This window comes from Dasypus novemcinctus, chromosome 3 (assembly GCF_030445035.2).
Source record: "Dasypus novemcinctus isolate mDasNov1 chromosome 3, mDasNov1.1.hap2, whole genome shotgun sequence".
Classification (NCBI taxonomy): domain Eukaryota; kingdom Metazoa; phylum Chordata; class Mammalia; order Cingulata; family Dasypodidae; genus Dasypus; species Dasypus novemcinctus.
In genome coordinates, this window is record NC_080675.1 from 18,825,141 (window position 1) to 18,851,819 (window position 26,679).

General features: G+C 33.8%; 1 protein-coding gene across 3 annotated transcripts in view; it reads left to right on the top strand.

Moving 5' to 3' along the window:
* The window catches only part of EML5 (EMAP like 5), a 196,511-nt gene that overhangs the window by 58,359 nt on the left and 111,473 nt on the right, over positions 1–26,679 (top strand). For all 3 annotated transcript variants that reach the window (XM_058292607.2, XM_071213731.1, XM_071213730.1), the window contains exons 5-12: positions 1,878–2,063; positions 3,880–4,015; positions 5,289–5,490; positions 9,762–9,899; positions 15,889–16,145; positions 18,260–18,472; positions 25,563–25,730; positions 26,247–26,353. In XM_058292607.2, coding sequence (XP_058148590.1) covers positions 1,878–2,063; positions 3,880–4,015; positions 5,289–5,490; positions 9,762–9,899; positions 15,889–16,145; positions 18,260–18,472; positions 25,563–25,730; positions 26,247–26,353 — 1,407 coding nt within the window. The remainder of the gene's footprint in view (positions 1–1,877; positions 2,064–3,879; positions 4,016–5,288; positions 5,491–9,761; positions 9,900–15,888; positions 16,146–18,259; positions 18,473–25,562; positions 25,731–26,246; positions 26,354–26,679) is intronic.

The following is a 26,679-nucleotide window of genomic DNA, read 5'->3' on the forward strand; positions in this document are numbered from 1 at the left end:
CAGGTTTTGAAGGCCCTGTATTCAGTGGTGATAGTTCTTTGGAATAACTGATGCAAATTGGAAATACATGCTTTTCTTCAATTGTCTTATATAACAACAGTTCCCAATAATAGTTGCTCCTAGTTGAGTAAGAATCTGTGTTCACATTCTTTCTTCTGTTATGCTCACCTCCATCAACATTTTCTCCAAAGCATCTTTAACTGCTGTTGAAATTCTGGTTTTGGTATTGTGGTTCTAATTTGCTAGATGGATAATATTAAATCTCTATGTTTCTCAACAGCCAACAGCAAAGGGCTATATGCTAGGCTTTAATTTCATAGTATAAGCACTGTAAAGGTAGAGATTTTTATGTTTATAACATAGCACTGGATGCATATTAAGTGTTTAATAAATGACTGGCAAATTAATAAATAAAAAGAGGAGCTTATCACTGTTTTATGTTATGCATAAAACTAAAAGTTCCATTTTAAGGGTTTTTAAAAATTATCTTCTCAATTAAACGAGACAAACTATATTTTTATTCTGAGTTACATTTGTTTTTCTTTGGTAAAGGCAATGAATAATATGGTAGTTCTCTTTGCAGGTAATTCATATGATGAAACTAAGTCCTAGAGATGGTCTAAACTACACTGTCCAGACAGTAGCTACTAGCCATATGAGGTTATTTAAATTAAATAAAATTTAAAATCCATTTCTTCAGATTCATTAGCAGCCACATTTCAAATGCTCAAGAGCCACATCTAACTGGTGGTTTTTATATTGGAAAGAGTAGATACAGAATATCTCCATCATCACAGACAATTCTCTTAGTGCTGATCTGAGTTATAGATCATTGTGCATCAAAATTATTTCTCTACCTGGGCTTCACTCTCCAGAGATTCTGTCTCAGTTTATCTCAGTTGGGGCCCAGGCATTTGAGTTTTAAAATTTCCCCAGGTGATTCTAATATACATCCAAGGTTGGGAATCACTGATCTAGAAGAAAATCATTGATTAAATTGTAACTGTTGAAAAGGAAGGCAGGCCAACTCTTCTTATGCACAGAAATTATGATGCTTTTATGTTTAAAAATCATTAACGTTTCATTCATTAAAGCACTCATTAGTTATTTGAATAATTTTTAATTCTTTGAGGTTTCAGGCTTTAAAATATGAATATATAATATTAATAAATTATATTATTTTAAATAGTGATTTGCTTATAAAGTTTAATTTATTCCCTGGGCCTAATTTCTTTATGCAGAACTATTTAATATATATCCCATTTTTACTTCTTATTTCTTTTCCTCTGCAAACTGTTAAAATTTACCTGACTCCATATAATAGAGCAAAAACCCAGGTCATGAAGATTTATATTTGATTGCCTTGTCTTCTCCTAAGAATGAACAAATCATTCCAAATATGTATCTGTATTATTTATAAGCTTTACAGACAAATGAATTGCTCAGTTTTAAAAATGTCAGTGAGAGCAACATACTAAACTTTTTTTTTCACCTTTACTACCTTCATCAGAGATTGAACATTAGGTTTGGTCCTTTTTCCTTTCAGTATATGGTGTCTTAGTTTCATTTTTCATTACCCTTCTTGCGCTTTTTTACCTGTCCAAATTTAATGGAGATTTTTTTCAGAAACCTAAGGAAAAAACTAGATTTAAACCATCTAGTTACAGATAAGGATTGTCAGATAAAGATTGTGGGCCATAAAATAGCTATTGATAACATTAGGATGATGATGTAAATGTTGATATCTACTTATCCTAAGAGAATTTCTTAGATAATTTCTGGTCTGCTTCTCTATTATAGCATCAAAATGTTGGGAATATTTTATTCTAATTTATAAATATTCTTTGGTAATTTGATTATACTATGTATCTTTATAGTTCTGGAGTTTATGTGGAAATGCTCTTACTCCAAAACGAGGTGTCTTTGGTAAGACTGGAGACCTTCAGACAATATTATGCCTAGCCTGTGCAAGAGATGAATTAACATATTCTGGTGCACTCAATGGGGATATATACGTTTGGAAAGGAATCAATCTTATACGAACAATACAAGGAGCCCACACTGTAAGTATATTTAAATATTTTAAAAGCTTTTAGATGTTTACTTACTTTTCTTAGAAGTACAGATTACATAATATGGCATACTGTTTCAGATCAATTCAGTTGTTTAAAAATGCTATTTGAACTGAATTTGCCTATTTTCAAGATTTCAATGAGGAAACATTATGCAATTAAATACAGATATTTATTAAATTAACATAATTAGGATGTTAAAACATCGGGAAGCAGATATGACTTAAGCAGTTGGGCACCTCCCAGCCACATCTGAGGTCCTAGGTTCGGTTCCCAGTGCCTCTTAAAGAAGATGAGCAAGACAGCAAGTTCATGTAGGGGGCTGGTGCGGAGAGCAGATGTAACAAGATGATGCAGTAAAGAGACACAGGAGGAAAACACAATGATAGACAGAAAAAGCAGTGAGCAGAGGTGGCTCAAGTGATGAGGCACCTCCCTCCCACATGGGAGGTCCTGGATTCAGTTCCTGGTGCCTTGTAAAAAGTAGATGAGCATGCAATGAACAGACACAGAGCAGACTGTGAATGCAAACAACCAGGGGTGTGGGTGAGGCTGGGAGAAACAAATGTTTAAAACAAAACCAAACCATTTTTTCAGTCTGGTGTCTTTCTCAGAACAGTGTGGGAAAAGTCTTGAATTCAATCTAAAAGTATTCTAGATTATCCACAGTAGAATAAGGTTAGTGCTTTATGAGACTAATTTAAACCGGTAGGAAATTTTGTTTCAGTTCTAGAAAAAATGTAACTTTTAAAAATAACATCGATTCATTCAGTGAATGGCAAAAGGATTTAATTTTGTACTTCCTCGATTTTCATATCAAAGCATGGAAAACTAACAAATCAGGGGAAAATTCATTGTTAAAATCTTGTGGTTTTTGATTTGGGCTCTTTAGCAGTTGGGTCCCTTACAAAGTGAAGGTAGCTAGAGAGCCCAGTGTGCCACATTGTAGCAGTATGATCTTCAAGTAGAAAAGTCCTACATATATTAAAGAAACAGTTATAAGAAAACTTACTTCAAGCAAAAAATGCTTGAGGATCAGAAATATCAGATCCTTTTCCATAAAGATTATGGCAGTTTACATTCTCACCATCAGTATGTTAAAGTGCCAGTTTCTTCTCATACGCACCAGCACAGGATGTTACTACTATTGTAAATTTTCACTTGTCTTCTAGGCAAAAAACTATTTTCTTGTTTTAATTTTGTTTCTATTTGTGAAATTTCATATATTTATTGACCACTTGAATTATATTTTATATGGATTGACTTATCCTTTGCTCTTTTTTATTGTGATTGGGTTCTTAACTTTATTCTTTTGTATGTTATATATATATATTAACCTTTTGACAGTCATACACATTACATGTATTTCCTTAATCTATTTGTCTTTGATTATGTTATCTTTTCTTAAGTGAAAAAAATTTTAAAATGTTCCTTTATGGTTTTTGGTTAACCTGCCATACATGAAAATGATTTCTCAGAGTCCAAGGTTATATAAATGTTCTTCTGACTTTTTTCTAATAATTTTGTTTTATTTTTTACATTCAGAGTTTGAGGTCCAGTTATACTTTATTTTTGTATATGGTATAAAGTTTAGCTTTATTATTCTTTTATGTTATGTTCATACCATTAATTTTTGGTAATAAAATTAAGTTCCTATCTATACATGGATTTATTTCTAGATTTGTGGGTGTGGTTTCTCTTGTAGTTGATGTCATATCAAAATTTTCTTGAATGATATTCCACTTTTAAATAGTAGGTTTTCTTAAAAAGCATATCTTGTTAAATTATATTTTATTTCCTCATCTAGGCAGGAATTTTTAGCATGAATGCTTGTGAAGAAGGCTTTGCTACTGGTGGCAGAGATGGCTGTATTCGTCTTTGGGATTTAACTTTTAAACCAATTACTGTGATTGATCTCAGGGAAACAGACCAGGGATACAAAGGTAATAACAAAACAAATGTGAGATGACTAAGCAAACACTAAATGTGCTGAGGATTGTCTCTGTTTCAATATACATAAATATATGTTTTATAAATGTAATTATAAATGAGGCTTACTTTTCCTTCTCCCACTATACATTTAATTGAAATCCTTCTACTGAAGAGGAGAAATTTTGCATCAAGACTAATTTTGCATAAAGTCTAGGCTTACTGTTTTATGACAAATTCTTTCATATGTCTGATGTCTAACATAATAGTACCTGAAGAGCTGTGACAGGAACTTACTTTGGAAACCTTGGATATTGAAAATATTTTACTATTAGAATGCTAAATGCAGCTATTTAGCAAATAACCTTGTAAATAAAGTATGTTGGTGGGGGGAACTTTTGTTCAGTATGATTGAAAATGTGTAGGTATTTAATATGTTTTTCTTTCATCCAAATTGTTAGCAATAGGGGGAATATTTTTCTTACAGGGTTTTTTAAAAATCAATGTAATAAGATCTTTCACTATAAAAATTAACAAATTGTTCACTTGTGTGGTATTGTATTATAAGAGCAGACAATGGAAGTTACACAGGTCTATGTTTAAACTGTTTCCCAGTCAGTTCAAGTTGTATGACCTTGGGATAATTACTTAATCACATCTGTAAAATGAGGATAGTAGTATCTATCTTGTAGGATTAAATGAGTTAACACATGTACATATTTAAAATAGAGTCTAATGTTTAGTAAGCATCCAGTATGTGTTAACTGTATTCTGTTTTCATTAGTTTTGTTGAGCATTAGTATAATTTGTTTGCAAAATAATTTGACGCTTTTTCTTCTTTGATTCTCACAACAGCATTGTGACATACACAGTACTCTTCCTTATTTTCTCAATCAACAAGTAAAAAGTCAGATTATTATAAGAGTACAATTCAATAAAGGTAGTTCTTGAATAATTACTTATTAAATGATGCAAACTGTGTAAGTGTTGTAAGACTTTGACTAGGAAGTGTTCAGACTTTGTCTGGAGTTGTCTAACCAGGAAGATGGAAGAAGAGTGTAAATGTTGAAGGATGGTTAGAAATGAGGCCTATGAAAAGAATGAAATATCATTCCATGTAGAAAACAGTATGGACAATTGAAAAAAATGTGAGTTTGGAACAAGGACTTGCAAATTTCTTCTGTCTCACATGTAAATGTATAAAAGGTACAAAAGTTGATGCTGATTTAGGCAGGTTGGCATTGTATTTTACAGCATCAATATTACATACATTTCTCTTTTGACTAGGTTTGTCTGTGAGGAGTGTTTGTTGGCGGGGTGACCACATTCTAGTTGGAACACAGGACAGTGAAATTTTTGAAATTGTGGTTCATGAAAGAAATAAGCCATTCCTCATTATGCAAGGGCACTGCGAAGGTGAACTTTGGGCACTTGCTGTCCACCCTACTAAACCTTTGGCAATGACTGGAAGTGACGATCGTTCAGTCAGGTAAAAAATTATAAAGTAATTACACAGGACCTAAAGAATCAGAAACTCTACAATTTGTAGTTTAGTAAGCCTTCTAATGACTTTGATGTACACTAAAGTTTGAGAACCACTGGTCATTGATATGAGTTGAGATATTTTTCCAGTTTATCATTTATCTTTTTTCCCCACGTTATGTGTAAATATTTCAGTTTGTATCTCTAAAAGATAAGAATTCTTAAACATAACCTATGATGCAGCATTCCTTTCATGTACTCAAATATCCAATCAGTGTAGCAATTCCTCTGATTGTCTCATGAATATTTTTATACTTTCTTAGAATTAGGATTCAAATAAGGTCCATATTTTGCAGTGATTGATATATATATTTTTAAATAGTTTATTCTGTAGCTTCCTTCCTTTTTTCCCTACTTAGTTTATTTTTTAAAGAAACTAAGTCTTCACCTCATAGAGTTTTCCACATTCTGGATTTTGTTAATTGCATACTCATAGTGTATTTTTTTTCCTTTCTTTTTAAAATTTTTTTTTATTTTTTATTTTTTATTTTTTTATTGCCTCTTTTTGAAGATACATAGATCACAAAAAATATTACATTAAAAAAATCTAAGAGCTTCCCATATACCCCACTCCTCACTACCACCCCCGACTCCTCCCATATCAACAACCTCTTTCATTGGTGTGGCACGTTCATTGCATTTGATGAATATATTTTGCAACACTCCTACTCTGCATGGTTTATAGTTTACATTGTAATGTGGTAATATGCTTTTAAAGTCTGGAAGTGAGAGTCCTCCAACTTGGATGGAGATCCAAACTGCTTCTTTCCAGATAACTGATTTTTTAAATGCTATGCTAATTAGTCATGTCATTTACTGTCATTGTGCCACTCTGTTTAAAGGGGGTGGGAGGTACCATAGCTGTATGTCCTTATGGAAACTATGCAATAGGGGCTATACGTAACCCATGTATTTTACTAGGAGCTGTTTTATAGTCCTATTCACTATAGAATGGCTATTATCAGCTGCTGAATAAAGGGTGACTGGTCCTTTAAAAAGTAATTGCTTGGACTTCTGGTTCTGTTATTGGCGGGCTATTTATTTGAAAGGAATTCTCCCATTGAAAACTACTTAAAATGCTGGTTAAAATGTAAATCACCTTAAAAGAATCAAAGAGCTGACAAGACAGTAAGGAACTGTCAAGGCAAATTGTTAAAGTGGAAATTTGGGCAATAGGAACATCACTGGGCCAAAGCTACTTTTACCCTGAGAGCTTTTTCCTGGCTTGGACAAACCAGCTTTTGTATGGCTTTCTTATGGGGCAAATGGGACTGAAGTCAAGACCCAGGGCCCACCCAAGGAGGATAGTCTAACACACACTGCTAGAACCACAGATTAAGCTTGGAAAATATATCTGCTGCAAATTTGTGTGAGAATGGATATCACCCTCTTGTTTTAAGTTTTGACAGCACAGGAATTATGTAAAGTAGCTCAATGTTAATTGATATTCAAACAGTATTAGTTGTTGTCCAAGTGATTTATATAAGTTTCACATGTAAGTGTTGCCCTTGCCTTGTAATTTTAGGTTGAACTCACTGAGAGACATTATTAAGTCTGTAGGGAAAGCTAATTTCCAAAGCTGTCCAATACTTCATAATAGTGGTTGAGGAGTTTCCTCCTTCAGAAAAGTTTGTCTTAGTTCTGAACACTAAAAAGCACAATAAAACTTCATTACTGCTAAGTCATTAAACTGCTGATGTAGTAAGGCAAGTAAGGATTTTCAACTATTTCTGACAAAAGTTCACAGAACTGAAAATGCTTAAGACCATGAAAGCAAATGAAGTTCACTATTAATACTCTGGTTCAGTAATGTAATAAATTCAAATATTTTTGCAAAATATCTGCTAAAGGGTTATACAGTGAATAACCATAGTATTAAATTAGTGTTTTTTCAATGTCTTTGAAAATATTCTCACATATACTTGTTTCACACAGACTGTTCATAGAGGCTAATTCTTCAGTTACTTCAAACTTGCCATTAGGTCCTTAAAAAACAACCGAGTAGTACTGTTAACATCTGTTGACGCTCAAGATCCAAGGGAAACTACTCAAAATTATTTGCCTTGTTTAAAATTACAGTTTGTCATAATTTAACTAGTGATGCTGCTCCCAATGTCCTCAACTCTTTGAGCATCTGTTCTCACAAAAGGCTGAAAACTTGTCATAAACAAGTTAATTTTTCTCTGGACACTATTTTCAGCTGCTGCAGTCCAATACAATGTACTTAACTCAGCATCAGTAAATAGCTTTCTTTACTTGACTAACAAATGAGCCTCTCAGAAATTTACTTTGATTGGAGCCTCATTTTCATTTTTTTATTTTTGTGAAGAAATTTTGCTGTAATGAGAGTAGTCTGTTAAATTTTCTAATATTTCTGACCATTGTCTTCCTATTGGAAATATTGTGATAAGTGCTTAGTCTAGTAATATCAATGTATGTTTGAATTCTTTTTGCACTGGTATAATGTCATTGCATAACCAACACATGCTTTGCCATCTAATTCAATAACAGTATGGTATACACTCTGTTGTGCCTTACAAGTGCAATATTCCAAATCTACTTTTCTCTCTCTTTTTCTTGTTTTAACATGATGGGTATGCACTGGTAATAATAATAATAATAGTAGTAATAAAATATTATGATAATAGTGATAAACATGTTACTCAAAATTCTGTCAAATTGTAACTGTGTAACTGCAATTTGTAGTATGACCAGTGCTAAGTAATATGAACATCACATACATTTCTTTCACACCTATTCAGCTGTTTCTCAAAAGCAGCCATAGACCTTACATAAACAAGTGTGCCTGTGCTCCAATAAAACTTTATTTACAAACACCAACGCTTGAATTTTATATATTTTCATGTCTCAAAATTGTATCCTTCTTTTGATTTTTTTTCTCAACCATTAAAAAGTGTAAAAGCCATTCTTAGCTCACAGGCTGTGCAAAAACTATCAGTGGGCCACATTTGGTCTATGAGCCATAATTTGCTGACCCCTATGGTAGAGCATAGAAGATCTTCAGCAAATACTATACTTAATGTTGAAACATTGAAAGCTTTCCTTTGAGATCAATAAGATAACAATGGTGTCCACATATATAATAGATGGATTGGAAAGGAAGAAACAACTGTCATTCTCAGGTGGTATGATTGTGTATGTAGAAAATACAAACAGAAATACAGATAAATTATTGTAATGAAAGAGAAAATGTAACATATTTCCTGGATATAAAAACTATATACAAAAATATTTTGGGGGGAATAGATGTAGCTCAATATTTTGGGGGGAACAGATGTAGCTCAAGTGGTTGAGGATACTGCTTCCCTGGCCCTCTAAACCAGCAACAAACAAATTTTAAAAAAATATATGCTATAATAGCACTTTAAAAATCATTTTTCATCTTTTTCTAACATCTTGAATAGATTTATAAAAATGCATTTAAGACTTCTGAAAGTATCCTATAAAGTACTGTTGCAGCCATATCCCACAAGTTTTGATATGAACTAACTTCGTTATAACTTACTTCAAAATATTACTAATTTTCATTATGATTTCATATTTGGAAGTATAATTCTTAATTTTCAAACAATGGTTATTTTTAATTATTTCGTTGTTAATTTCTATCATTGTAGTCTGGAACAGACTGAATTTGCAGTCTTAAGTGTTATCCTTAAATTTTTCTTTTTTTTTAAGGAGGTACTGAGTTTGAACCCAGGACCTCATATGTGATAAGCAGGCTCTCAACCACTAAGCTCCATCCACTCCCCAATGAGAGCTGGTTTTTTCCTTTGTTTGTTTTCAGGAGGTACTGGGGATCAAATCTGGGACCTCGTACAAGAGACACAGGTGCAGGTGCTCAACCACCTGAGCTACATCTGGTTGCCCAGTTTTTTTAAACATATACATACATACATACATACAATCTGTGTGTTTTTACATACATATAGCTCCTTTGATCAGGGTAGAAATCATCTACCTAAAATGAATGATTGAAAAAATTAACATCTTTACATTGTTTTAAAAATAAAAGATTCTATTTACCTGTGTCATTTCAAGCCTGAGACTGTTTTCATAGATAAAAATTACTTGCCACAAAGAGTTAAAATATCAACATTTATCTCACTTAAAGTGACATTATTTTAACCAAAATCTTTTGATATATCTGTCATTTTTCAAGTATTTCTTAGGTATTCTTTTTTTAAATAAATGTTACAGGATATGGAGCTTAGTAGATCATGCATTAATCGCAAGGTGTAACATGGAAGAACCAATTCGTTGTGCAGCTGTAAATGTAGATGGAATCCATCTTGCCCTGGGAATGAAGGATGGCTCATTCACTGTACTTCGAGTAAGGTATGGTATGTTAAGTAGAAATAGAAGCAGATAGTGGTTTTCTTTTTAAGTGAGATAAATATTTATAAAATAGCTTTTTCAGAAAATTATGTAAACTCAAAAACATTGCCTTGGTTTTGGGGGTTAAGAATAATTAGTAGATAAATGGCTAAGATTTTGAACTCTAAATTTGGGACCCACTTTCCCTTCTTGATAGTATTGATGTTCCATAATGATTCTCTGCTATTGAAGGGATGGACACTAAGGCTGTTTAAGATGGATGAGTAGTTTTGTTTTTGCTTGTTTGTAGCATTATGCTTTGGAAAAGGTGGGTATATCTCTTAATTTGGGTAATTAGGAAAATTTAAACAATTCGTTGAGGCAGTTAGCATCATTTTGAATTATTGGTAAAGTACATCCCGTTGAATTCTATGTAGCCGTTAAAAGTTTTGCTGTAGATCCATGTGTGTTCATAATGATAAATATTTATGAAATCCTACTTCAGCTCAGTGAATGGTAGGATCCTCTACCCAATTGCCCAGTTCAGAAACCATTGATTCTCTCTCTGTCTCCCTTGTCTAATTAATAACAGGATTTTGATGAGTCTGTTTCCTAAATAGCTCTAAAGTTAATTTTCCTCCTGTTCTCACCATTGTACTCTTGCGTAGGTTTCTGTCATTTTCTAACTTGCTTGGTAGAATAGCCTCTTAACTGGTCTTACCTCCGTTTTGCTTCCCTCCAGTCATTTTAGAACACATTTGGGGAAGCAGATTTGGCCCAACAGATAGGGTGTCCACCTACCACATGGGAGAATATGAATATCCTCCTGACCCATATGATGAGCTGGCCCGCATGCCTCCTGACCCATATGATGAGCAGGCCCACGTGCAGTGCCTATTCACGCAAGGAGTACCATGCCAGGCAGGGGTGTCCCCCTCTTAGGGGAGCCCCACGTGCAAGGAGTGCACCCTGTAAGGAAAGCCGCCCAACATGAAAAAAGTGCAGCCTGCCCAGGAATGGCGCCACACACATGGAGAGCAGATGCAGCCAGATGACGCAACAAAAAGAGACACAAGTTCCGGGTGCTGCTGACAAGAGTAAAAGCAGACACAGAAGAACACACAGTGAATGGACAGAGAGAGCAGACAACTGGGGGGGGGGGAGGCGGGGAAGAGGAGAGAAATAAATAAAAAATAAATCTTTAAATAAATAACTAAATAAAACACATTTGATTATATCCCTCCTCTATCTAAAGTATAATTAAGGACTTGCACTGTCCTTAGGACAAAGTTCATAATCCTTAACATGGGGAAGCAGACTTGGCCCAATGGATAGGACATCCGCCTACCACATGGAGGTCCACGGTTCAAACCCCGGGGCCTCCTCTACCCGTGTGGAACTGGCCCATGCACAGTGCTGATGTGCGCAGGAAGTGCCGTGCCATGCAGGGGTGTCCCCTGCATAGGGGAGCCCCACACACAAGGAGTGTGCCCCATAAGGAGAGCCGCCCAGGGTGAAAATGCAGCCTGCCCAAGACTGGCACCGCACACACGGAGAGCTGACACAGCAAGATGATGCAACAAAAAGAAACAACAGATTCCTGGGGCCGCTGATAAGGATAGAAGCGGTCACAGAAGAACACACAGCGAATGGAAAGAGAAAGCAGACAACTGGGGGCAGGGCGGGGAAGGGGAGAGAAATTTAAAAAATAATGATAATAATAATAACCCTTAACATGGTGTTTTTGTTTCCAGGCTACTATATCAAGTTCCACACAATGAGTTGACTTAAATAATGGGAATTTATTGTTAAATCATTTAACCCAAAATTCTAACTCACAAAATGTTCTTAATCCTTCTAAACTTTACCTGGTCACTATTTCTTCTTGTGTATTCCCCCATATGGTAGAACAGTATTCATAAGTATGGCAGTGTTAAAATATCCTGAGAAGGAGCTGTTATGTTACGGTTGAAGAAACTTAGAATGAATTGGAATCTAACACACCGATTCTTAAATTGAGGTGTAAGGTGATGTGCTGGGGAAAAAAACAAAAGAAAATATAGCTTATGTCTTCCTAGAACATCACTTTTCCTTGTGATAAAAAAATTGTTAACAATTTAATATTAAAAGAAGCACAACTATCATGGAGTCAAATAAAGACTTGCAAATATTTTTAAATAGAAGATAAATATATATATGTATACATAATAAAACTTTGTCTTTTTAGCAGGCCTCGTGATGTTGTAAACACCACACCCCTCAGAGGCATTCTCATGGATAGTTAGAAACATTTATTCATTATCTTGGAGGCTTAGTGAAAAAGTTTGAAGAACACTGTTAATATATGATGCAGAAGATGGAGTAAGATTCTCTGCAGGGTATAGGATAAAACTGCCATTTTAGATTCCACCAGTGACTAGCCATTTGTCTTTCTATGACGGTGTCATCTCTATATCAAATTGAAAAGTGTAGAAATAATATTTCCCTAACTAATTTATTTTAAAAATATGGGACCTATTTATATTTTGTCTGCCCCATTTCTTGGGAATAATTTCCAAAACTTGTTTCCTGGCTTTAAAAAAGTAACTCTTTGTCCATTATTTTTTCATGTCAAAGATTTTGATGTCCTTCTCTCTGAAGAGTACCTTTAAAACATGCTCAGGTATCTCCGGTTTTAAATTTCCTACCCTGAACCTACCTACATCCCTTTCTAGTTATATCACATATTTACCCTCCTTTTCATAATAAAATTCTCAAACAATTTTTAAAAATTTACTTTCTTTGTTTTCTTCCAATTAACTCATGGACTTTCTACTCCCATTTCAATATTATTTTGCTTTCATCTTTACGTTGAAAACCTGTACTGATGGCACGCTATGTCACCAAAGTCAGGGGACATTTTTCAGTTCTCATCTAACTTGACTCTTTGTAGTATTTGACCCTCTTAACCATTTGTTCCTTCTTGAAGCAGTCACTTCCTTGGCTTTCAGGTGTTTAATCTCTTTTAGGTATTAATGGGACCTAAATCGTCTGCCCTGTGTTCTTCAAAGGCTTATTATCTTCTGCCGAGCCATAAATGTTGGAGTCCCTCTAAGCTCAGATTTAAGTCTCTGCTTCTGGACCTCCTATATGGTAGATGGGAGTCCAGCTGGTTGAGCCACATCTGTTTCCCTAGGCATTATCCTTAATACTTCTTTCTCCCTACTTCACCATCTCTAATCCATCACGACATCCTGTTGATTTTGCCTACCTGATAGATTTTCTAGGAGCGTTTTAATTAAGTATTTTGTGAGTAGGTTAGAATTGTAATAGACTTTAAAAAGAGAAATAAGAAGTTAAAGCTCTAGCAAATAGTTCCTTAGATGCTGTTTTCTTGAACATCTTGCTCCATGTGGATATAGATGGATGGATGGATGAATGGCTAGATACAGAGCAAAGGGTTATAAAATGCATGCATTCAAAGCAATACATCACTGGGAAAGGTAGAGATAGCTACACAAGTCACTTAGGAAGAGTACCTTGCAAGTTTCAGAGTCTAAAGCAAAAGTAATGTTGACCAGGAAAGCTTTAAAACAGTATACAAGCTTTAAATGCTACAATCTTGGATCTATCACAGGTTCCTTTTCTGTATTGGTTAGGTAACGGCTGTCTACTGTAATTAAAAGGCCTCCAGCTGTATACTGGTCAAATACTAGAAATCAATGGGTAGCTTTCCTTTCCCAGGTGATTCAAATACTGAGGCTCCTTTTATCTTGTTGTAGCTTTACTTCTGTCATCTCCCTCCCAGTGGTCCCAAGGCCTATTGTTATATAGATATCTATGTCTAGCTAGCAGAATTGGACAAGAGCGTGTAAAGAGGATATGCCTGCATCCTAAAAAGCTTGATTTGGAAATGGTTCACATCATTTCCACTCACGAATCTTTGGTTAGAACTCGAGTGCATGGCCAGCCTAACTGCAACAGAGGCTGGAAAATTGAGTCTAGTAAGAAGAGGGAATGAATTTTTAGTGAATTGCTAAGCAGTCTCTGTCACATATTCTGTTTTACCTTTGTTTTGTTTTAGTCCCTCTTTTTAGTTAAAGGGCTGATTTTCATCTCTGTCTTTATGTGATTATTACCAGGGTAAAGACCAAATTTCTTGACAGCATATTGCATCCATCACATATTGTCCTCAGTTTATCTCTTTGATCCTCTTAATCACTACTTTTCACAGTATTCTTATACCCACATTATTTAAGCCACTATTCTTCAAATGTGCCCTGTAGTTACATACTTCTGTGCCTTGGCTCTTGCTGCATTTTTTCCCTAAATACCTTCCTTCTCTTTTATACTTAGCCAACTTCTCAGGTTTTATACTCAAATTAGATAACACACTTTCTTGACCCCTTCCTGCCTTTAGTCTAGTCTTAACCTTTCTTTCAGTATTTTCCACAGAACTTCGAACATTCCTTTTAACATTCACCACATCTCATCACAAATTCTTTATATCCATCTTCCACAGAAGAAAGTGAGTTCATGTTTGTATCCTCGTGCCTGAAATAAAGTAAGTTCTCAGTAAGTGTTATTGAAATAAATTTGCATTTGATAGCCTTAAATTTTCCTTTTGGAAATTTAAAATCTTTGGAAACATCCATTTAAACTTGTGTTTTTGAGATTATCTATTTGTTGTATATAGATGGGTGATGGAAAATTTTTGTGGAAAAAAGTGTCACTCTCTTCTCCTTCCTCCCTCTCTTCTCCTTCCCAGCCCATGCCCTATCCCCAAGTGTTTCCACAACTTTGGAAACTCAGTTAACTTATCTATTTTTACCAATAGCTACATTATTTGGGAAACTCAGTTATAAAACACCATTGAAAAAAGTTTTTAAATTAACTGGTTGACATGGTCCCTAATTGTGAGGAATTTGTATTTTATTAAAAGAAGTCAAAACCGTTAAAATAAAAATAGTAGTAGCAATAAAAAGATATATATTCAAATGTATTACTTATGTGATATAAATGAGTTCTTTTTCTGCCAAATGTAATTTTGCACATTTGGCTCATTACAAAAATTTGCTTGAAAATTAAACATTTTTCATAAAAGAGTATTTATAGGGAACTTCCTTTACCATAAAATTCTGTGATTATTTTTCCTTTATGTGACTCTAGAAATTTAGTATGAAGCCCTAAACTACTTTTTTTATGCACTTTATTTTTTTCCTTCTCCTCTCCCTCCCCAGCCCTGCTGTTTTGCTGTCTGTCCATATGCTGTGTGATCTTCTGTATCTGTTTCTCTTTTTGTCTTCTCTTCTCATCTTTCTCCTCTAGGATTCACTGGGATTAAATCCTGAGGACCTCTGATGTGGAGAGAAGTTCCCGATCAATTGTGCCACCTCAGTTCCTGGTCTCTGCCGCACTTCACCTTGACTCTCCCATTCATCTCTCTTTTGCTGTGTCATCATCTTGCTGCATGACTCACGTGGGCACTGAATCACTGCGCAGGCACTCAGCTTGCCATGTGGGCACTGACATGGGCACTTGGCTTGCTGCACGGGCATTGGCTCGCCAGACGGGCACTTAGCTTGTCACACGTGCATTCGCCTTGCCATGCAGGCACTCACGTGGGCACTCCAGCTTGCTGCGTGGGCATTGGCCCACCACTCAGGCATGCTTTCTCTTCCTCTTTTTCACCAGGAGGCCCCAGGGATCGAACCTGGGGCCTACCATAGGGTAGGCGGAGGCCTTATCACTTGAGCCACTTCTGCTTCCCCCTAAACTACTTAAAAATGAAGTTATTTAGAAACTGAAATTCAGCTTTTTTCTACTTCCAGTATACATTTTCCTCATATATTTCTGTTCAGCAAAATGATTATTCCTGTATTAAAATACCTTGTCTATTTTTATTTGTATTTATTTTATGGTTTATAAGCACTGTTACACAGTTTCATGGTCATTTTAGACTCATTTGAAAGCTGAATTAATTCCATAATGCCTTTTTTCCTCATATGGTGTCATTTTTTTTATCTTACAGAGACATGACAGAAGTTGTACATATTAAAGATAGGAAGGAGGCAATTCATGAGTTAAAATATTCACCAGATGGAACTTACCTTGCTGTTGGATGCAATGATAGCTCAGTTGATATCTATGGCGTTGCTCAGCGCTATAAAAAAGTTGGGGAATGTACTGGATCACTTAGTTTCATCACTCATCTAGACTGGTCCTCAGATAGTAGATACGTACAGACAAATGATGGAAATGGGAAAAGACTTTTTTATAGGATGCCAGGTAAATTTTTCTATGAAATTATATATAATATTTAAATTTAAATGACTATAAAATATTTTAGAAGTTTACTAGAAGTAGCATCTATTACATTTGATTACAGAATATCAAAGAGGATGAGAGCTAATATGGGCATTGTGGTCTTTTCTCTATATCTGTCCTATAATATTGACATCTTTTTAATTTTCAATTAAAACTCCTTTGCTTGGAAGATCAAAACAGACCCACTTTATGTTGAATTCCATACCATGTAAATAATACAGTAAAGTCACTGTATATTAGAAAGTTAAAATGCCTTTTTTTCCCTAGATAGAACTAATTGACTGAATACAATTGCTACATATGCAAGACCAAAAATTATTTGTCTTTTTGTGTTTGCTTTAGACACTTTTGCTAAATATTAACAATACATTGCTGATAAACTAAATTTGAAAAACAGTTTCTATCAAGATAAAAAAAGAATACAATCATTTAAAAATTCTCTATTAGTACAGTACTTTGAATGAGTGCTTAGTGAATTAGTCACTATCTTCCAAGAACTTATTTAATAAGACTAGCTAGATAATTAAATTACAGCTTATTCCCAAAAGTTTTGCATTAACAATCTGTATGTAATGGACTAAGTCCTAAAGTTTTTTTACCTTTTGTAAATGCATTACTCCCCATTCTTCCTTCCTTCTTGGTTTTTTTTTTTTCAGTTTTCTTTTTTCCTCAACTATGTATCTTAAGTTTTTTAAAAAAATACCCTATTTGTCACTTTTCCATGTTTTCTTTTTCTTATAAATTACCCTATTATGAATCTATATCATGATTTTAATAGGGTTCAGGGTTTTTGTTTTGTTTTGTTTTTCCTTTATGGTGATAAAATATATATAAATTAAAATTTACCATTTTCAAAGGTACAATTCAGTGGTGTTAAGTACATTTGCCATCATGTGTAACTATATGTGTAATCATATCACACAATACCCAGAACGTTTTCATTACCCCAAAAAGAAACTTCATATCCATTAAGCAGTAAATCCTGTTCCACTATCCCTCCCAACCACTGGTACATGATATTCTTTTATCTCTATGAATTTGCCTATTCTAGATACTCATGTAAGTGAAACCACAACATTTATCCTTTTGTGTCTGACTTATTTCACTTAGCATAATGTTTTCAAGGTTCATCCGGGTTACAGCAAGTATCAGGACTTCAGAAATTTTTACTGCCAAATAATATTCCATTGTATGTATATACTGCATTTTGTTTATCCATTCATCTGTTGTTGGACACTTGAGTTGTTTCCAACTTTTTGCTATTGTGAATAATGGTGTTATAAACATTGGTGGACAAGTATCTGTTTTGAGTCCCTTTTTTCAATTCTTTGGGCTTTATCCCTAGGAATGTAATTGCTAGATCCTCAACAGCTGTACCATTTTACATTCCCACCAGCAATGCATAAGGGTTCTAATTTCTCCACATCCTCTTCAACACCTATTTTCTATTTCTTGATTATAGCCATCTTAGTGGGTATGAAGTAGTTATCTTATTGTGGTTTTGATTTGCATTTCCCTAATAACTAATGATATTGATCATCTTTTTGTGTGCTTCTTCGCCATTTGTTTATCTTCTTTGGAGAACTATTAAAGTCCTTTTCGATTTTTTAATTCGGTTGTTGGTTTTTGTTGTTGAGTTGCAGAAGTTCTTTATATATTCTGGATATTACTCATTTATTAGATATATGATTCACAAATAGTTTATCCTATTCCTTTGGGATGTCTTTTTACTCCCTTGATAATGTCATTTGGTATACAAAAGTTGTAAATTTTGATGAAGTCTAGTTAGGTTCAATTTCATTCTCCACATGGGTGAACGTCCTACACCACATCATATTCAAATCTATGTATATCTCTGAATCAATATAATTTTGGTAGTGGGTTTTTTCCTCAATTTCATGCATTTAATTCTCTCTTCTCCATACCCATACTTACCTTTCTATTCATGGAGTCTCCTCTAACTGTGGTGTGGGAATACTTATATTTCTGGAGTTTACCATGTTATCATACAGGTTAAGCCTGAGTAAAATCACATGAAAAAAATGTATTAAATTAAGATTCTGATTTATTTTTAGGTGGAAAAGAAGTGTCAAGTAAAGAAGAAATAAAAGGTGTTCATTGGGCTTCATGGACGTGTGTTTCAGGCCTTGAAGTAAATGGAATTTGGCCCAAGTATTCAGATATCAGTGATATAAATTCAGTAGATGGAAATTCTATTGGCCAAGTTTTAGTTACAGCTGATGACTATGGAATTGTAAAATTGTTCCGATATCCTTGTTTAAGAAAAGGTATCTTGTCTTTCAAAATATTTTTAAGTAACCTCTCTCTTAAAGAACTTCTAAGTCCTTTGCAGAAAATTAATCTTGAGATAAATGGGATTTCATATTTTTAAATATATGTGTAGTGATTAATTACTAAAAACTATTTTCATATATTACATTCTATTTTGGGTCATGAAATTTGTATTAGAAATTTTAATTTGTGTCCTATTATGAATGAAATGTACCTCTTTCTTTTTAGAGAAACATTTTTCTCTCTAATTCCAGAATTGCTTCATAAAATCTGCCATACAGTGATGGTTATGCTTTTCTTATGGCTTACTACCTTTAATCATTTAACTTGTTAAACATATCTTTTAGGAGACATTTTTCTCATGTTTTTTTCTCAAGAATTCTGAGGAAGTAATCAATTGTACAAGCTCAGGTCACAGTTTGGACCTTAGTTTTTTATTGTTTTCATGTGTGAGTATATTATCTTGATATTTATTTTCATTAACAGTGGGGTACAAGAAAAATTAGAGGTTTTTTTTAGCTGTTTCCTACATATTTTTATGTTTAATCTTTTTCTTGGTACTTATCTAAAATGATTATATTAATTATTTTGTTCATAGACGTAGGGATAATTAAATAAAATGCTTTAGTATTTATTCATTTCATACATTGTCCCATATAGTGTTTAGTCAGTTTTTAAATACTAAAATAATTATACAAATAGAGAATCAGTACCAGGAGAAATACAAATAGAATTACAATATTAAAACTAGTTAAAATATGATAGTAGTCAAATATCACCTTTGGTTCTAAGCTTCCTGGAAACCAGAATAAAACAGGGCACAAAACAGTTTTCATTTTAGATTAAAATTTAAAAAAAGATGCATACTTATTTTTCAGAGAAAGCAAAGCTTCTGGGATTTACTTTTCAAAGAATTCTCTCCTGTGGTACGGTGCTTTATATTAGGGGCAGGGATGCGTATTCTGAGACCATCAACATTGACAGAAGATATAGTAATGATTTTTACAGGGCTTGTTGATAAAAGTGAGAGGGTGTGAGGTGCAGGGCAAACATTAAAATGTAATTTAGTAAAGCATGCAAAAATGTGAATCCAATAAACATGGAATCTTAACATACTTCCACTAATCTTTTAATATGCAGTTGTGCGTTATCTTATTTCTTCTGCTCTCCCAATTATCTAGCCATAGTCTCAAGCTGACTCAAGCACCTAGAAATAAAAATCATTCTTACTATAAAATAAATTTCTAACAAAAGTCTAACAAAAAACAAAAAGAATAACAATTTATACACTTTTTAAGGAGACTAATTTTTCTTAGACGTCAGTAAAATATTCACACAGCAATTCAGAGGACTACTACATTTTATAAATGAAATAAAATTATTATGTAATAATAATATTGTCTTCTCCATTAAAAAAGAAAAGCTATCAGTAAAGTTAGCAGTGTTCCTAGATAAGTTCTCTTTCTTTCCAATTATTTATTGAGTTGTACATTATTTCATACATTATTAAGTTGTACTGTTGGTCCAGTGTAAGGTTAGAAAAAGGCTGTATCTGATGTATTAACAAATTTTAGATATCCACTTAGGTGATCTCCACTAGATGACTTCTAAGAAGTGTAGTTTTTACAAAATATACAAAGGCATTAAATAATGAAGTAGTTTATATAGTAGAATCATTGTAATTAAAACACAATGTATGAAGTTAGCTAGAGAGAATGATCATTTGCTGTTCTTCCACATTTATCCCCTCTAATCCCAGCATAAAGCATCCCCTCCCTTTTTTTTGTTCATTATCATCCATCCTCTTTTTCTCTTGTTTTACCTGCTCTTAACCATAATCTTTCTCAAATAATCATATACTGCCCAGACAGCAGCACTGGGACTATGCAGAGTAGGGAGGATGGAGAGGTTAGATTAAAGGTATGCTTTAATCTAATATCTTCATTGCCATTAATAATTGCCAAGACCCTCTTCCTACTTCTGAAAATATGTATGTGGGAAAATATTTCTTTAGATTTCCAGATGGAGTTTGTTGGAAAAACAAAAATATCAAACAACAAAAGATATTTATAATAGAGATTTGTATTTTATCATTCAGCACTGTATTTCTTTAAAGTTTCATCCATATTTATTGCATGTAGATCTAGTGCATTTGTTTTACAGTGCTCTAAAATATTGTGGTATGAATATTTGCTAAAATTTATGTTATTTATCCTATCGATTGATACTGCTATTATGTGCAAGAGTTTCTCAAAGGCGTATACTAGGAGTGAAATTGCCACACTTTAATTTTTAAAAATCTATAGTCTATATCTTGTATTGGTGTATTTTCCCCCAATCCACCCTATTATTATTTTTTAATATATTTGTATTACAGAAGTAGTGAACTTAAAAAACAGTCATGCATATATGTAGAATCCCAGTACAATCCCCTTCACCAACACACCATACTGTGATAGAACGTTTGTTAAAATTATGTGATAATATCATCAGGGATGAAAGTTTATATTGTCTGCAGTTAACTCAAATGGTTAAAAATGTAGTAAAATGTTTAAATTTGGTGAACATAGCTGAAGGTTTTTCTGGGTGTTCATTGAACTATTGTAATTTTTCTGTAAGTTTAAAATTTTTCAAAATAACTAAGTTAAAATAGTCCAACTGAATTAACTTAGCATGTCTGCTCTGGTCTTAACTATCAAAATTATGTTTTTAAAAAAAGGATTTTTTAAAGCCGTAATTCTTAAATATGAGGAAGTTTTCACTGAAAATCAAGTCTCTTTTAAACAAACGGTAATTTCAGAATGAAAGTCTCCCTATTTATTACCCATTTTGTTTCTTATTAGAGAGAATTTCTTTATTGTGGAATATGTAATAGAGAATCCTCAGTGTTATGGAAAATGTAGGCTACTTACATTTACATTAAAATCTATTGGTAGTGGCCCATTCGTCAAACTGATCAAAGTTGGACAGGTTTCATAAAACAAAACAAAACAAGGCCCTATATGTACAGCACGGCTGGCCCATTTCTTATCGTTGAAGTGTTTTTTGGGCTTATTTAGACAAGTTCCTATGGAGAAAGGTGCTTTTGTGAAGAGTCACCTAATTGTAATAAATAGAACAACCTTAGAGTTGGTTCCCCCAAAAGAGGCTGTTGAAAATCTGATAGTGCCGTCCGAATACTAGCATTTCCTGATACTACTTGAGTGGTGCTCGAGCTAACAGGGAGTTGGGTTGAAAAATTATCTGATTCATTCAACGTTTATTCAACGAGTATTTTTGGATTCTTACATACCAGGTATTATTGTAGCCATTTATATAAAATCAGTTCACAAAATAGTATACAGCTGTGATCACATGAATCTTACATGGAGTAGAGTAATAATAAAATTGTAAATAAGTAAGTGATATGTATGTAGAAGTGTGATAAATATTAGTATGTCATCAATGCAGTGGAACAAGGGTGATCTCAGGAATGTAGAAGACAGGTGAAGAGAGTGGGAAATTGGAGGCAGATTATACTGTTAAATAATGTATCTAGCATTTGAGCAAAGACTTAATAGAGGTTATGGAGTTATCCAAGGGAATATGGAAGGGAAGAGCATTTTGGGCAAAGGGCGTGGCTATATGAAAGGTCTAATATGGCAGCATGACTGGCTTGTTCAAGGAACTGTAGGACAGCATAGCTATATATGACTGAGTGAAGAAAAGAAAAAAATGAGGCCCCAGATCATATAGCCATTGTAAGGACTTTGGCTTTACTCAGAGAGGAATGAGAAGTTTTTGGAGGGTTTTGAGCAGAGAACTGACATATTTTGATTTGCTTTTTCTGAAAATTGAAATATAATTGATGTACCATAAAATCCAACCCTTTAAACTATACAATTCAGTGGTTTTAGTATATTCACAAAGTTGTATAGCCATCACCACTACCTAATTTTAGAACATTTCCATTACATCAAAAAGAAACCCCATACAGGTTAGCAGTGGCTCCCAATTTGCACCTCCCCACAGCCCCTGGCAACCATTAATCTACTTTTGTTTTCAACAGATTTGCCTATTCTGGATATTTCATATAAATGAAATCATACAATATGTGGCCTTTTGTGTCTGACCTCTTTTATGATGTTGTAAAGATCTATCTATGTTTTAGCATGCATAAATACTTCATTTCTTTTATTGCCTAATATTTAGTTACATGATATACTATATTTTGTTTGTGCATTTGTCAATTTATGGACATTTGGTTCGTTTCCACTTTCATCGGTTATGAGTGATGATGTTATGAACATTTGTGTACCAGTTTTTTCATGAACATACATTTCATTTCTCTTGGGTATATGCCTAAGAGTGGAATTGCTGGGTTGTATACTTTCTAAGGAACCACCCAACTATTTTCCAAAGTGGCTGTACCATTTTACATTCCTATCAGCAATATATGATTGTTCTAGTTTTTTCACATGCTTGCCAGTGTTTGTTATCTGTCTTTTTAGTCTAGCCATTCTTGTGGGTGTGAAGTGGTTTCTCACTGTGATTTTGTATTTCCCTACTGAGTAATGATGATGTTGAACATCTTTTCATGGGCTTATTGGCCATTTTTTGTATTCTTTGCAGAAATGTCTATTCAAAACCCTTGCCAATTTTTAAATTGGGTTGTCTTTTTATTGTTGAGTTGTAAGAGTTATTTTCATACTCTAGATGCTGGACCCTTGTTTGATACATGATTTGAAAATATTTTCTCCCATTCTTTGCATTGTCTTTTCACTTCTTGATAAGGTCCTTTGAAGTAGAAAAGTTTTTAATTTGGATGAAGTTCGGTTTATCTATTTTCTCTTTCGTTGCTATGCTTTTGGTGTCATATCTAAAAAGCCGTTCTTTAATCTGAGTTCACAAAGCTTTACACCTAAGTTTTCTTCTATGAATCTTATAGTTTTAACACTTGTATTAGGTCTTTGGCACATTTTGAATTAAAGTTTATGTATGGTGTGAGGTAGAGATCCAAATTCTTTTTTTTTTTCTTTTAAGATTTTATTTATTTATTTCTTCCTACCCCTTCATTGTTTTTTCACTTGCTGTGTCTGTCTTCCTTGTTTCTTCAGGAGGCACTGGGAGCTGAACCCAAGACCTCTGATGTGGTAGGGAGATATCTAATTGCTTGAGTCACCTCTGCTCCCTGCTTTGTTGTGTCTCTTATTATTTTTTTTCCTCTCTGCGTCTCTTGCTGCATCATCTTATTGCATCAGCTTGCCACACTTGCCCATTGCATCAGCTCTCTATCTTCTTTAGGAGGCACCAGGAACCTCTGCTCCCTGCTTTGTTGTCTCTCATTATGTGTTTTCTTCTTGTGTCAGCTTGCTGCACCTACCTGTCATGCCAGCTCGCTGTCATCTTTAGGAGACACTGGGACCTGAACCAGTGACCTCTAGTGTGGTGGGCAGGAGCCCAGTTGCCTGACCCACATCTGCTTCCCCAAATTCATTCTTTAACATGTGGCTATCTAAGTGTCCAGGCACCCATTTTTTGAAAAGACGATTCTTTCCCCTTTGAACTGTCTTGGCACAACTCTTGTGAAAAATCAGTTGATTGTAAATGTACATGGGTTTATTTCTGTTCTCAGTTCTGTTCCATTAATCTATAGGCCCATCCTTATATCAATAACACAGAGTCTTAATTAATGTAGTTTGGAGTAATTTTTGAAATCAGAAATTGTTAATCCTCTGACTTTGTTTTTCAAGATTTTTTTATTCTTCTGGTTCACTTGTATTTTCATATTAATTTGACTTTTTGTCAATTTCTGCTAAAAATCAGTTGGGATTTTGATAGGAATTATGCTTCATCTATAAATCAGTTCAAGGAGTAATGTCATTTTAGCAGTATTAAATCTTCCAGTTCGTTAATATGTGGTATCTTTCCATTTATTTAGTTCTTTAATTTCTTTCAATGATGTTTTGTAGTTTTCAGTGAGCATGTCTTGCACCTCTTTTGTTAAATTTATACCTAGGTACTTTTTGATGCTATTGTAAATGGAATTTTCTTAAATCAATTCTTGGACTATTTATTACTGGTGTATAGAAATACAGTGGGGTTTTTGTACAATGATGATATATCCTGTAGCCTTGCTGAACTCATTTATTAGTTCTAATAGTTTCTTGGTAGATTCCTTAGGATTTTCTGTATGTATGGTCATACCATCTGCATATATAGTTTTTCTTCTCCCTTTCTAATCTGGGTACTTGTTATTTCTTTTTCTTGCCTAATTGTCCTGACTAGGACCTCCAATGTAATGTTGAGTAGAAGTGGTGAGAGCAGTCTTGTCTTGTTCTTGATCTTAGAGAACAAGTCTTTAACCATTAAGCATAATGTTAACTCTGAGTTTTTGTAGATGCCCTTTATTAGGTTAAGGAATTCCTCTTCCTTTCCTAGTGTGTTGAGTGTTTTTTTTTTATCATGAAAAGGTGTTGGAGTTTATCAAATGCCTTTCCTGCCTCTGTTGAGATGATCATGTGGGTTTGGGTCTTTATTCAATTAATATGGTATATTACATTTATATTTTTTATGTTGCACCAAACTTGCATTTAGAATAAATCCCTCTTGGTATATAGTTCTTTTTATAGGTTGCTGGATTTGGTTTGTTAGTATTTTGTTGATAACTTACATTTTGAAAGGATTATCTGATTGTTTGGATTGGAAACAGTGGAGGCAAGGGGTGAAGTAGGTTAAATTCTTTGACTTTCACTTAAGATCAAAGGCTTCAGGCCAAAACATTCAAGTAGCTTAATATGTAAACAGCATATTCCTTTATCGCTGTAGACTTTTCTCAAAGCAGTAAGATAATGCCTCAGCAGCCATGTAGTTCCTATTCCAAACCATATTGTCAATCAGTAAAGCAAAGATTTGTATCCCTTGAGGCAGACTTATTCATTTGTTCATTCAACAAGTACTTGATTAACAACTTTCCCTTTGATCATAATTGTTAAGAAAATGGGAAGAAAAGCAGTAGTTCATGTATGGAAGTTGTTATTTGAACTGGTATTTATATAATTTGTGTTGGCATTTGTTTATCCATTTAAAAGTTTATTTTTGTTGTAGGGGCCAAGTTTAAAAAATATATTGGCCATTCAGCTCACGTAACTAATGTCAGATGGTCACATGATCATCAGTGGGTTGTTTCTATTGGTGGAGCAGATCACTCTGTCTTTCAGTGGAAATTTATTCCTGAAAGAAAAATAAAAGATGCTCTTCATATAGCACCCCAAGGTAAGTAGTACACACTGCCTACACAATTTCTCTGGCAAGTAACTCTTCAATAACCCCAAAATAATTTCAAGGTTGAAGTGTAATCTAGTCTTATAATTTAGCATATAGTTTGGTATTGTGATAAATATTAAATAAAAATATTGTTTATGTATTTAAACTCAGATGTCACAGAGCATGAAATACAAAGTTCTTTTGATTGCATTTTAATCTATTAAATTTTGAGTGAAGAAGCAGTTATGTTAGCAAAACAAAACATTTAATGTATATTCTAGCAGTCATTGGGGAACCAATGAAGGGATTTAAAGGAACTATTGCGCTTGCAGTAAGTGGAGAGGAAGATAATCTGTAGAACAGGTTACTCACATCTATGTTACTAGATAGGTAATTTCCTTTGATTGTTTATGGCTTGTCTCCATGTCAGCTGTCAGGAATCAGCTCTTAATCATTAATTTTATACAGCTGTTTTGAAAATGAATGTTTTTTAAACACATGACATTTCATTATTAAAAATTACAGAAACTCTGGCTGACTCTAACAGTGATGAATCAGATTCAGATCTGTCTGATGTTCCAGAATTAGACTCTGAAATTGAACAAGAGACACAACTCACCTACCGTCGACAGGTAATTTTCTATTATCACATGATTTTATTATCTCGCTCCTTGTTGTTTACTCATTATTGTTATGTTTTGTAGTTTTTAATTTTCCAAGAAATGTGTGGTTATTTCAGATTTCCACCTGATAAAGTACGCTTGTATATAAAATGTTCTTTTATGGTAAGCTCTTTTATACTAAGTATGTCTATATTATATTTTCCTATAGATTTTTGTTATACTACACTCCCATATTCCCTTTAGAATATTCTCTTATGAAGTATAAAAATTTTTTGAACACTAAATATGTATTTGTCTGTGTGCTATATAGGAAATATAAGTTAGTTTGGTCTTTC